This window comes from Micromesistius poutassou (genome assembly GCF_964030765.1).
Source record: "Micromesistius poutassou genome assembly, contig: SCAFFOLD_5270, whole genome shotgun sequence".
In the NCBI taxonomy this organism is placed as follows: Eukaryota; Metazoa; Chordata; class Actinopteri; order Gadiformes; family Gadidae; genus Micromesistius; species Micromesistius poutassou.
In genome coordinates this window covers 1,804-14,765 of record NW_028179419.1, presented here as the reverse complement: position 1 = coordinate 14,765, position 12,962 = coordinate 1,804, and the positions used below count along the sequence as shown (strand labels likewise).

At 43.3% G+C, this 12,962-nt stretch overlaps 2 protein-coding genes across 2 annotated transcripts; one reads left to right on the top strand and one right to left on the bottom strand.

Moving 5' to 3' along the window:
- Nucleotides 1-3,833: 3,833 nt before the first annotated feature.
- LOC311372856 (uncharacterized protein) lies at nucleotides 3,834-5,289 on the bottom strand (the record flags this gene model as incomplete). Its single annotated transcript, XM_084489799.1, has 2 exons — nucleotides 5,183-5,289; nucleotides 3,834-4,967 (listed from the first exon to the last, which is right to left on the bottom strand). Exons 1-2 carry the CDS (start codon nucleotides 5,258-5,260, stop codon nucleotides 3,834-3,836), a joined length of 1,212 nt encoding a protein of 403 aa, XP_084345925.1. The 5' UTR covers nucleotides 5,261-5,289.
- A 476-nt stretch (nucleotides 5,290-5,765) lies between these two features.
- Nucleotides 5,766-12,534, top strand: LOC311372854 (eukaryotic translation initiation factor 1A, X-chromosomal). Its single transcript, XM_084489797.1, has 7 exons — nucleotides 5,766-5,925; nucleotides 6,653-6,736; nucleotides 7,523-7,626; nucleotides 7,920-7,970; nucleotides 8,561-8,642; nucleotides 9,468-9,559; nucleotides 11,412-12,534. Exons 1-7 carry the CDS (start codon nucleotides 5,910-5,912, stop codon nucleotides 11,415-11,417), a joined length of 435 nt encoding a protein of 144 aa, XP_084345923.1. The 5' UTR covers nucleotides 5,766-5,909; the 3' UTR covers nucleotides 11,418-12,534.
- The last annotated feature ends 428 nt before the right edge of the window (nucleotides 12,535-12,962 follow it).

Genomic DNA, 12,962 nt, shown 5'->3' with positions numbered 1-12,962 from the left:
TCCAAAAAGATGCATGAAATTGTCCCAACCGACATGGATACAGAACATGGCTTCCCTACAGAGGCCTGTTCTACCCAATGCGAAGAATCTGGTCCGACCGTCGAGCCAATCACAGCCTTCAATCAACGACGTCACCTCACCCCCATAGTGGCTCCACCTCTGAAGCACCATGGGGTGGTGCAGCGTATTCACAGGTTGAACCATTTCCACCTCCAGCTGAAAACGGCAGACTTAAGAGATGAGGGACAGGGGTGTAGAAAAGCAAGGCAGGAGGGGGGATCCAAACCTTCTCTCTTCCCGATGCCCAAGGCCAGAGCCACCGGAGCACCACGGATGTGTGTGTCCATATGTGTGTGTGTGTGTGTGTGACAGGGTTGTGGTTAGGGAGAGGGGGGAGGGGGGGGGGGGGGGGGGGGGGGGGGGGGGGGGGGGGGGGGGAGGGGACTGAAGTGTAAATATGCGTTAGGCAACTCAGGTTTCTATGAAATGAAAAGACAATGCTATCCTCTCTCTCTCTCGATGCTCAGCTGGAGCTGCTTTAGACACAAGCACACCTGGTTGGCTGATGTAGGCATAGTAACAAGCAGACAGAGCCGTGTCTCACCAGGAACGCAAACCCTTCCAAAGGAAATGACAGGCAACGTTAGTGTAAGTTCTACTGTATTAAATAGCAACCACAAAAATGCTTGAAACCCAGGCTGTACGAGTGTTTCCATTCCATCACTATGTATTTTGAGTTTTGTCCATGTTGCTTTACTCCTGCCTCGGAACAACCCTGTGTGTGTGTGTGTGTGTGTGTGTGTGTGTGTGTGTGTGTGTGTGTGTGTGTGTGTGTGTGTGTGTGTGTGTGTGTGTGTGTGTGTGTGTGTGTGTGTTTGCTTGCAGGGGACCACTCTGTGTGGCGTTCTCTATAGGATTATGTATTTTGTTTTAAGGCACATGCTGTTGCACGTTGTATGGTGTTCATGTTGGTTTTAGGAATGATGTTGAAATTCCTCTCGTTGCAATCTCCCGTTAAGTCGTAACCTTCCAAACTCCTGTCTGTCAAACAGCTGAATGTGTAACAGTGATGGGTCCTTAAGGTATCATCATCATCGTCATCATCAAATAGCTATCAAGCTTATCAGCTGGATTAGCAGGAGACAGGAGTCCACTTATAGTTGACCTACTATCTAATTAGAATGACTTGAATGTTGTAGGTAAGTCCTGAGGGAAAAATCCACATTTCAAGTACAGGCCTACACTGGGCAGTAGACCATAGGACAAAGGGACCTCCCCTAAAACTACTGTGGGATTCAGGATCTTGCTCAAGGGCACTCCAAACAGCTGTGACCTCTTAATTCTAATTCTTTGTTTTTCATAAGGTTAGGCTCTAATCAGAGGGAACTTCACTTCAAAAATATCCTGGTACATTCAGTGAGGAGGTTGGTAGGACAGTCCGGCTATGTTATGTGTTCATGTGTTTTTAGACCACAATGGAAGTCTATGCCACTTACCGTAAACACAGTCCTTGTAAGCAGCATCAAAACATTGCAGTTCTTGGGTCATTTCCACAGGTGATTTGTAGCAATAACGAAATCACAGAATTATGCCAGCCTTGCCACTTTTAATCTACCATTACTGTAACCCAGTCCTGGACCTGTCTGTGCCTATGCTACTGGGCAAAGCTCCCAGTCTGAGATATAGCAGACATTGTATTCTGAGCAGACAATCAATAAGCACTTAATGGAAATGTGATGTTATCCATGGCTCACGCTAACCTAGATCCGGTTAGCGAAGACCCAACTAGGTCTTGGACTTCAAGAACTCCCTCCTGCTTAATAGCAAAGCTTATCGGTTAGATAAAATGCATCAAACCCAATGCTGTGGTAATCTCAAGCCTCTCTCTCTGTAAGTCATTTGAATGTTTGGTAACATAAAGGGATGTATCTGTATAACTTGGGAGAAAAACACAAAAAAATATACAATTTCTTGGCAAATTTATTTTATAAATATATATAAATAATAGGGTATATAATGTGCATAGCATCTTCACCTCAATCATCATTTAGTGTACATATTTGGGGAAGGAGTGGAAGAGTAATGATTGTTGAATGATTATTTTCTTTCTCGTGGACAATGAATAGAGGAATTGCTTTTTCTCCCTTTGGGTCTAACTTGTGTTCCCCTACATCCCCTACATCCCCTCATTTGACCTCCAGAGGTTCATCCACCACTTTGTGTATTTTATTTAGCCCTGCTGCTAGTCAAACTCTCCATTTTTATATCTGCAGTGAGAGTCAGACTTTGTATTGAAAATAAAAAAAAGGTCTTTGACAAAAAAATATGAAATGTTGTTTATTGACCAGCTTATACAATTACAAATATCTTGTGCCTCGAAAGGGCCCACACTTATGAGGAATGCTTCTGAATTTGCACGTCAAATGTTATTGTGGAGTCGTTTTCTTGGATAACATTTTTTTGATTTTACCTGGGATCCAAGGAACAAATAAATAAATATAGTTTGTTTTCAAGTGTTCTTATATTACCATTGTTCTGGTCATCCCTGAATGAGCTGAACAGGAACCAGGATTTTTCACCTGGCCAGAAAAGAGAAAGACCCCAGCAAGCCTCCACTGTGCCAACACTGCACAAAGGGCCATGCGTGTACATCCTTCATCACATTGTTCTGTTATTAATGTTATAATAACGCATTTCCAGATTTGATCAAGTGATTATTAGCCGGAGACGGATGTGGAATGCTAACAATGTGCAGAAAATCGAAGGAATTTCGGCTACCCGCTGAAGGAAGTTGATAAATGTATGTATATCAAGTAATTTCATCATCAGTCAGAAATATTTATAGGCCTATGTAGTTACATATGAACAAAACCTTTATTAATGCTTCAAAGGGGCTTTTTTATTAAGTCTTACCAGGCAAAGGAAATGTGTATAACTTGTGTAGATGTCTATATCCATGTGGTGAAACCATACTGAACCACTGCACAAACTAACACACACCTACACAGACATGACTCAAAACGTAAAAGTAAACAAACATTTCTTACATTTTGTGGGGATGTGTACAATGAAGCTTAGTGAAAATGAATGAATGAAGTAAAAATGTGTAGTGAATGAATTTGAATCAGAAGCTTTGGAAATTTAACTATGGACTCTTGCATCCGTTTCACTTTTTTTCTTTTTTTTTGTCATATTAAGGTTGAACATTAATATAATTTTAGTTTTATGGCCAAATATGCAATACTACATTACAAAACGTAATGTTATGTGCTAAAGACAAAGTGCTACCTTAAAGAAAAATAAATGGAATGTTCTTTATATAGTAAAGCACAAACCCATATCAAAAACATGAACTGGCATTAGAAAACTGACTGAAAACCGAACCACTCAACAGAACTGAGTTGAAGGAAAATAAAACATAGACATGTCCATAAACATGAGCTGGTCAAACAGTCATGGACATCTCCATTGAAAACAACCGGCATCATTGACGCCACAAACCACAGACCTTAAGCAATTAGGAACAAAGCTAATCTGAGGGGCCTACACAAAGGATAAAATGAATAAAAAAGGTGCAAAATGTATGACCTTAAGTTATGGCTTCTGCTAACAGATGGGACTATTATTTGCCCAATCCAGTTGCAAGAGAACATATGTTTGTACGTATGTACTAAGTACATATGTATGTAAGACAGTAAATAAATAATAGTGCAAACTCAGAAGTGAAAAGTCACTTTTGTAAGGCTATTGCGACAGATGATGTCAGACATATCTGCTCTGTCATATCATATCTGTCCTGGGTCTGAGGGACTCACTACCATCACATTGTTATGTCAGTAACAGTCTAAGTCTTCTGTGGTGGTTCCCTCCTCCTCCTCCTCCTCCTCCTCCTCCTCTCCCCCCTCCCCATGCCCCTTCTTCTTGTTGTGGTTCCTCATGTGCACCAGCAGTCCCCTCTCTGTCATCTCGTAGATCTGGCACTCGGGGCAGTAGAACGGAGTGACCCCGATGTGCCTGACCTGGTCCTTCAGGTATGCGTCCAAGTTCCGGAAGTCCTTCTCGCAGATCTTGCACTCGGGAATGATCCCCGGGTGCTCCTTCTCAAAGTGGACCCTGATGCCGAAGCGACCCTTGACCCCTCTCTTCCTGATCTTGCCGGGGGCTTTGAAGGAGCACAGGGGGCACTGGAAGACGGCCGCCTTGCTGGCGTGCCGGCGTATGTGGTCGTCCAGGACCAGCTGGTTGCGGCAGTGCTTCTGGCACATGTCGCAGAAGAAGCTCTTTCTCAAGCCGTTGTGGTGCAGCTGCTTCAGGTGCACGGAGAAGCCGGCCATGTTCTTGAACACCTTGCCCGGCGGCGGACACAGGCTGCACACCACCGCCTTGGTCCTCGGGTGAGTCCTGTGCGGCGACAAACCGTCCTCCTCGCTGGTGATTCTCCCGCCGCTGGACGGGCTCTGTGAGCTTTGGAGATTGTTACACGCTTTGCTGTTGACGTCCGGTCGTCTCTGCCCCAACGGTGCGCCGTACTTCCCGGTCTTTTTGGCCAAGGGCCTACGCAGGTGTTCCCTGCCTGTGGGAGGCTTGGACTCGTCCTCTGTGGTTGGAAACTGGAGCTGGAACTCGTAACTGTCCCCTTCCGTCTCCAGGTCAGAGTATCCCACGAGGTAGACCCCGTGCTGCTCCTCCAGCTCCTTCATGGAGTCTCCCACCGTCATCTCCTCGCCCATAAAAAGTGTGCCCTCATCCTGTGGGGGCAGGACGTACGCTAGCTCCAGACTGTCTGTGTCATAGTCGATGCCCTGGCCTCTCACCTCCTGGCACCACTCTGGGTGTGTGCCCTCTATTCTGATCATGGCGATTTGGTCCATTCCAAAATGGTCCCAGTTTCCATTCTCCACACTGGCTGAAGTGGATTCCTCTTCGTCGGCCACCCCACAAACTCCAAGTAAACACTCAGAGGAATCCTTAATGAGGAAGAAAACCATATGTTGATGGCAATCATATCGTTCTATTGATGAATACGTATGAGTACTAAGATACATGGTGTGTGTGTGTGTGTGTGTGTGTGTACACACACACACACACACACACACACAGATGGTACTGATAAAGTGTCAATCTGTAGTTACTTCAGAATAAATATGATGCATTAATGAACACATCATTACATATTTCTTACCACACTCAGAAGATCTTCACTTGAGTAAGCGTTCTGTACCCAATCAGAAGTCAGCACCCTAGTTCTAGAGTCAGTCATCGTTAATGCTAACTAGAAACAACCCCCACATAAACCTAGCACACCAAAAGTACTTTAATTCGCGATATACGTTTCTCTATTCTCACGTATATGGACTATATTATTGCAAAAACCAAAGAGCAAAACGTGCATTTAAATATATCAAATATCACCTCAAGGAAAAGGTTATTCGGGAAAATAAATAATGTGTATAATATTGAAGAGTCGGACTCCTGCAGCAGACCGCCCTCTGGTGCGATGGATGAATGAGACGTGGCCTGTCAAGAATACACTATATTCACTACATAAGAATACACTACAATATCACCTCATATACTATAGTATTCACCGTTATAAGAGCTTTTCACTAGGAAAAAACATCAACCCTACTCGGTTAATGCAATACAGAAGTCATACCATCACAGAAACGTCGTTTATTCCCCCCCACCACCCAAAGGATCTAGCGTCCATGTTTTGTAAAAAACGAACGTTTTAATAAAGCACCGCGTATTTGAATGGTGCGACCGACGCATGCGTGAACCGGCGGCGCTAGCAGTGACTACCATTCCTCCTCCCGAGTAGCTCTACTTAGCTCATTCCGGTAAACAGTACAGCACAACGCTGACTTATCCTCGTCGACTGCGTCTCTTCACCGCGACCGGTCAGGAATATGCCCAAGAATAAAGGTAAAGACGCGTGAAGTGGTGTTAAGTGAGGAGTCCGCGTGGCGGTGCGAAGGTCTTTGGCGCTGTTTTCGGTCCGCCGTGTCAGACACACGCAGTGAAAACGTGACACCAGCCTGCTAATGCTATAGCTAACCCCTGTGTCGGAGAGCGTTCGGCTCTTTAGAAGACAGCTTTTTGTATCGACTTTCGTTCAAATCGTCGAGTGTCTTAAGTTGTGGTCCACGGCGGACACGGTGAGGCTTGTCTTTACAGGTGTATGGTGAGAAAGTGGATGTTAGCGCGCCCCCCCCCCCCCACCCCCCAACACACACACACACACACACACACACACACACACACACACACACACACACACACACACACACACACACACACACACACACACACACACACACACACACACACATCATTCAGATCAACCATTGTGAGGCTCATACTAGCTTGAAGAGCTAGCCGTGACTAGCCTCTTGGCTACATTGTAAAACCCCACCCCCGGCTGTCCAATGTACATTTTTATATTCTTTCAAGTTCATCTATGATCATGTGAAGTGACAATCGGGCCAGAGTTGCACGTTGCAGCTTACGAAGTTCATTGAGTTTTTTTTCATGTCCCAAATCTACAATCGTGATTGGGATGTTGGTTGTTTACATGAACTGATTGATTAATGAGTCAATATATTCAATTCGTTAAGTCCACTCTAATATCCGTATTTTCCGTCTTTGACAGGAAAGGGAGGAAAGAACAGGCGACGTGGTAAGAACGAGAATGAGTCCGAGAAGAGGGAGCTGGTGTTCAAAGAGGATGGCCAGGGTAAGTTTCATCCCCCATGAGATCATCTGAGATGTCATTCATTCACAGAAACTGTCAGTTAATCAGCATGAGAAATTGTCAAAGCATTGTTTCATACTATTGCGATATGTCTTAAATATTTTTTTCTTTATTAAAGTTGATAACATTTCAATGTCATCATACTTACATACTAGCTGAATTGTTATTTCTTCGGACAAATGAACTTATTGTAAGTCACTTTTAAATGTAATAGTTCGTTTTTCAATATTGCTATTTGAGTGTTTAGGTTACATTGCTTTATATTGCGTGGGGCCTAAGGGACTGCATTTTTCTTTCATTTGTTTTTAATGTGTGAGATAACATATTTTAGGTTATATCATCTGAATTTAACGTTTGAAGAACTGCTCTGGTGTTAATGTACTTTAGACTAAGCGTCAAGGTGTGAATGTCTCCTGACTTGTTTTCATGCTCAAGCACAATCTAGTTGGAAGAATGAACCAGAACAAGACCCTACCTCCCTCCCCCTTAATATTCCACTGATGGTCTCATTGTAAGGCCCACTTTAGTTCAGAACTAGAACTTGCCTCACTCTTAATATTCCACTGATGGTCTCATTGTAAGGCCCACTTTAGTTCAGAACTAGAACTTGCCTCACTCTTAATATTCCACTGATGGTCTCATTGTAAGGCCCACTTTAGTTCAGAACTAGAACTTGCCTCACTCTTAATATTCCACTGATGGTCTCATTGTAAGGCCCACTTAGTTCACCAATCTAATTCTCCAGCCTTTTCTCTCTGCGTTGTCCAGAATATGCTCAGGTGATAAAAATGCTTGGGAACGGACGTCTGGAAGCCATGTGCTTTGATGGAGTCAAGCGGCTTTGTCATATCAGAGGAAAACTCCGGAAAAAGGTATGAATTCCTGTCCAGTTGCACCTCTCTCCTAGGACAGAGCCCTGGGCACACTGCCAGCTCAACACTTTGTCATCAGTTAGCCGTGGACTCAATGGCTCTGTGAGGGGTGCACTGGGTTCACACCCTCTCTTTTGACATGTGTATCTGTGATATCTACGCCTATATATGTTGTGTATATATATTACATATGGTGTATATATTTTATTTTCTTTGTCAGTGTCATAGGATGAACATGTTGTATAAATATGTTTTTGTTTCCTCTTCCTTCCTCCTCTGGCATTCTCTTCTAGGTGTGGATAAACACATCAGATATCATTCTGGTGGGGTTGAGAGATTACCAGGTATGTATCAATGACAGTAGGACTAGTAAAAAAGTACCACATTCTTTCAAACATAAATATATTTCTATATGGCTGTTAAAGAAACATTTGATATTGTATATTGAATAGTTCACGGTCACGTCAACCCAAATTACATAATAGTCTTAAATTTCGTAGCAGGGGTCACATCATTAAGTAAAAAACTGCTCTAAAACAGCTCCTTAACTTGAATGGGAATAAGCATCATTCTAAGCTAGCTAGTAATCAGTCTTTGCAAGTTTCATTACAATTATCGTGGCCCACATTACCCTGCACTGTCCAGTTTTGGGTATTTATGACGACCAAATAAACACAGATGCTACGCAGTCCGAGTCCTGCTGACAACCGATGTTGTAAAATAATAAATAGGAGGAACTCAGGCAATGTCTGGGGTGTCGTTCACTGTCATTCACACTCCAAGGCAATTAACAGGCCCTCTATTAACACATTCCTACCATTCAATCTCAGTTACATTTTTCGGCTTAAAGTGTACAAGTGTGTGCAACTGGCGTCGTAAAGTAGCCTCCTCTGTACGCGATGTCTGAGTGGCTGCTGTTCTCTTCCTCCCTCAGGACAACAAGGCGGACGTCATCCTCAAGTACAACGCAGACGAGGCTCGCAGTTTGAAGGCCTATGGAGAGCTGCCCGAGCACGGTGAGTGGCCGACATGCGTCCACACCTGACTGGAGCTCCAGCCTCACGTAGCCCTGCCCTGATCAGATCTAGAAGGACTTCTCGGGGGCAGACCGTAGCGTAGAGCTGTAGACGGTCGGCCGGAAACCATAAACGCGTAAACCATAAACGGCGTGACGGATGGTTTCCTGTTCGTTACCGAGACTAATTTGTACCGACCACTAATTTGTGCTAGTGGATGAACATCAAATGGGGCTTTTAATGAGTGTATTGAGTATATTTAAGCATTTTTTTTTTTTGTGACAAGTCTACATGATGTTAATTCGAAGCTGTCACAAAGTTTTCTGTTTGTGTAGCCAATTACGTGCTTACAGATCCCTGCCTCCAGCAATGATTGGTCAAAACAAATATGAAGCAAAAGGAAGTGAAATTCCCCATTCACCCAGATGGCAGCTCTTCTGCCATCAGACATGAGGTCCTATACAAAATATGATTTGTGGGACTAGCCCTACCCTGCACGCCGGTAGCCTTGCAGCAAAAGTGGATAAAAAGAGTCCATGTGCTGACTAGAGTGAATCGATGATATTTACTACTAGACTGACTTTTGGCATATGTTACATTAGATTGTTACCTCAGATTGGGTTGTTAATTGCAGTGGTTCACTTTTTATAGTTGTATTTAGATCCCTTTCTGTGCACACATATCTGACACGGTGACTTCTTCCAAAATGGCGGTTTTTAGGAACACTGCATATCCATGATGGTCATTGTTCACGCAATGACTTGGTTTCCCTCGGGATGTTGTGAAGTACTCGTTTAGCTAACCCTGCTCCCTGCTTTTCTCCAGCCAAAATCAACGAGACGGACACATTCGGACCAGGAGATGATGATGAGATCCAGTTTGACGATATTGGTGATGATGATGAAGACATTGATGATGTAAGTTCCCCCCCCCCCCCCGCCCCAAACAAATCCTTGTTTGTATTTATACATGTATGTTATGGGTGCAAGAGTTCAGGTGGGTCACCAGCATTTTTGGTCACTGTTATGATTTTCCTTGGTGCTATATTTATTGGGTACCTTTTTTATAAACCCCGGGTCTTCTCACTAATAGGCCTTTCACACATGCACTGTGCGCCGGACATTCTCCGAATAATACCCAGAGGGGCTGTATGAGTTTACCCGGCCAGGCCCTTAGTGTAAAGTCCGGCGAGCTGGAGAATCCACAACGAGCGAGTGGCCGTGTTGATGGCGTTTCTATCATGTGACTGCCGCCCAACCAGGAGCATGGAGTGTAGCTTCATACTTTTCTCTTGCCTGTATAATGCATTCCAAATTCTGGATTCCACTTCTCTGGTTGGTATTGTGAATACGTCACATTATAATAAAAGCAGTATTGATATCACCGCAGAAAGAGTCAGCATTACAGAGTTGGAAGCCTCCCCCGTGATGTGATGTAAGCAAAACTTTGCAACTTCCGCTGCAAACCTTTTGGGTCCCGTCCTGCCTCCTACACGCTCTAACCAGATGCCAGCCCTCGCCTGAAGTATACGGAGTATCTCGGATATGTGTGAACACGTCTGATGCGGCTTATCTCCGGTTGTGTGTCGCACGTGTAAAAAGGGCAACTCCGGATTATCCACAGACTGGGTTCTACGGAGTTGATCCAGAGTTCATGTGTGAAAGGCCAATAAGATACCAAATGCTATTCCTTGAATATCTGCCCTAACATGAGAGCCGTAAATGCTATAAACACGGCCAAGCCTTTCGTGATGACCAAGTATCGATATGAGTTGGTTGAACAACCAATTGCTGAAAACCTAGTAACATTTCCGGATCACTGCCGTTACGGCTATGATGTGAATTAAAAGACTATCCTTGCCAGGAGAGGCAGGTAAAGGATAAGGTGCATCTGAAGTGAGATGCTTTCACGTGGAGCGAGCGAACCCCCACCGGCCTCGTGTCCCTCACGCCAGCCAGTTACACATGGATAGTGTGGCCACAAACTGCTCGATCTGGTTGACTCTCCTGCTAGTATAATTTGAGAATGAGACTGTTGCTTAACTACGATTTGTAATATTGAGGCCCAAAGCCATTCAAGGAAGCAGGAGGTGTTTGAATTGAAACCTCATTCACAGCCTCCACTTTCTCTAGCTGGTGGATTGAATTCAAATTATTTCGTATGTAATCCCCTCGGCCTGTTGTTCTCATGACTTGTGACGTTTTATAGGAAATACTATTTTTATTGTAGCCAAAACAATCATAAAAAGCTGGCTGGGGTTGGGTTATGGATTCCCCCGCACCCTGATTAACACTATCCCATAGTTAACGGCCTCCTCCCGAGTCTCTGACTTCTGCTTTCCCTCAACATGTATCTCCAAATGAGTAAGAAGTCCAGGCCTTCTCCTGTTCTTCATTAATAAATACTCAAATGTCGATACAACAATGAAAAACACTCAAATATTGTAAATAAGTATGGAATCGTGTTTGTGTAACAAACCCAGCTGCTAGATTCGGTGGTCCAGTTGCTTATCGATATATATATATATATATTGAACATGTTTTATATTTATATTGATCAAACGTCTGTCACGATACGACCATTTATTGTTTTATTGCCCAGGCCTAGTCCAGTAAATTGTCTTGCGTTCCTCTCACTAGCCTTTGAGCTGCATTTAACAGGTAATTTAAGTGATGTCCACTTTGAGCGGCATCAGCAGCCGTGGTATACAAGCCCTGTCTAACAGGAGTAATGTCTGTTATTAATGTGTCTGTGTTCTCTCCCCTTCAGATCTAAAGGGCCGCTGCCAGAGGGAAGGGTGGAATGTTATTGGAGATGCCCCAGTTGGGATTTTTGTTTTCCTCCAGCCATTACCGCACATTGACTTCTATTTTTTTTTTTTTTTTTTAATAAGGTCACCATTGTACCGGTCCAACAGTATGTCTCTGGAATCTCTTTCCCATCATTTCGTTTTGTTTACTGTTTTAATAAATGTATTTTGTGTCAATATAAATGCCTCCTACATAAGTCAAAAAAATATATTTTGGACATTGACAACTTATCTTTTGGCGAACAATTTAAATTGTACTCTTCCGGCTAGACTTTCACATTATGCAAGAACGAAAATCTTGGGTAACTGCTGGATAATTGGAACTGGGGTGTCAAAGATGACCTGTGGCTGATCTCCACATCTGGAGCGGCACTAGATTTGGAGTAAATTCATTAAATCTTCTTGCTGTCCAAAATGGGCAAACGGAAATTCAACTCCCACCGTACCCATATATGGTCTTTGTCACTCGTGCAATGCACTCACTACTCTCTCGAGGTTGTCCGTAACTGTCCACGACCGAACACCACCGTTTGACCAACGAGCTACGATGCGCTATCTTTTTAAATGTATTTATATCGATTTCACCACAAGTGGAATTTCCTAACAAGTACAGAATCTCTGGATTCGCAAATAAAAAGATAAACCATTCAATTGTTTGTCTTATTGCAAGCACTGCGATGTATTATAATGATGTACAGTTGTGCATGGGATAGACTGGTGTCATCCATGAATGGAGAGGTTGAAGCCACTGATGTTGCCTCGGTATTGATTTTTAAACCTTTTCTTTTTGTTCTGTTGTATTGCATTAAAAAACGACTTGCAGGGAGAACAGAAGTACACTTTGTTTTGGTTGCAATGGTAGCTAAATGAATTCCCCCCCCCCCCCCCCTTATTCGAATCCGAAATACTTATTTTGTGTGTCCCTCATTTGTTTCTGTATCTTTTTTAGTTTTTATTCTGCTCACCTTATGGTGGTAAGACACGGCTGTCCTCAATGTTCTGTTGGTTCTCCCTCGACCAATAGGAGCACACTGCTCCCCTCAATTATCCAACTGTTCTGTGTTTGAACCGATGTTACTATCGGTTTTCAATAAAGATCTTAACTCCACATAATGGGGTTGTCTCCTTGATCATTTCTCATAGAGCTGATGCACGCTAGGGGGCGATGTTGAGTCATAAATCCTTCACAGTGGGATCCCATGGATCAGGCATGTAAACTAGTCACCTTTCGGCGAAATTCGCCGTTTTTTTTAACAAAATTGGCCACTTGTGTGATTCGTGGAGATCCATTGAGAAAACATTGCGTGGGCATGTCAAATTTTTTTGTTTATTTTTTTTACATACATTTTTTAAATATTTTTTTTAAATATTTTTTTTTATTTATTATATAATTAAAAAATAATTATTATTTTTAACTCCCCGGAGTATAACCCTGGAACCCCCTAGTGGGTCTGTGTTTTCCTTGGCTCACGCATCATTCTCACCTTTTTCACCCCAAACCAGTTTGCATG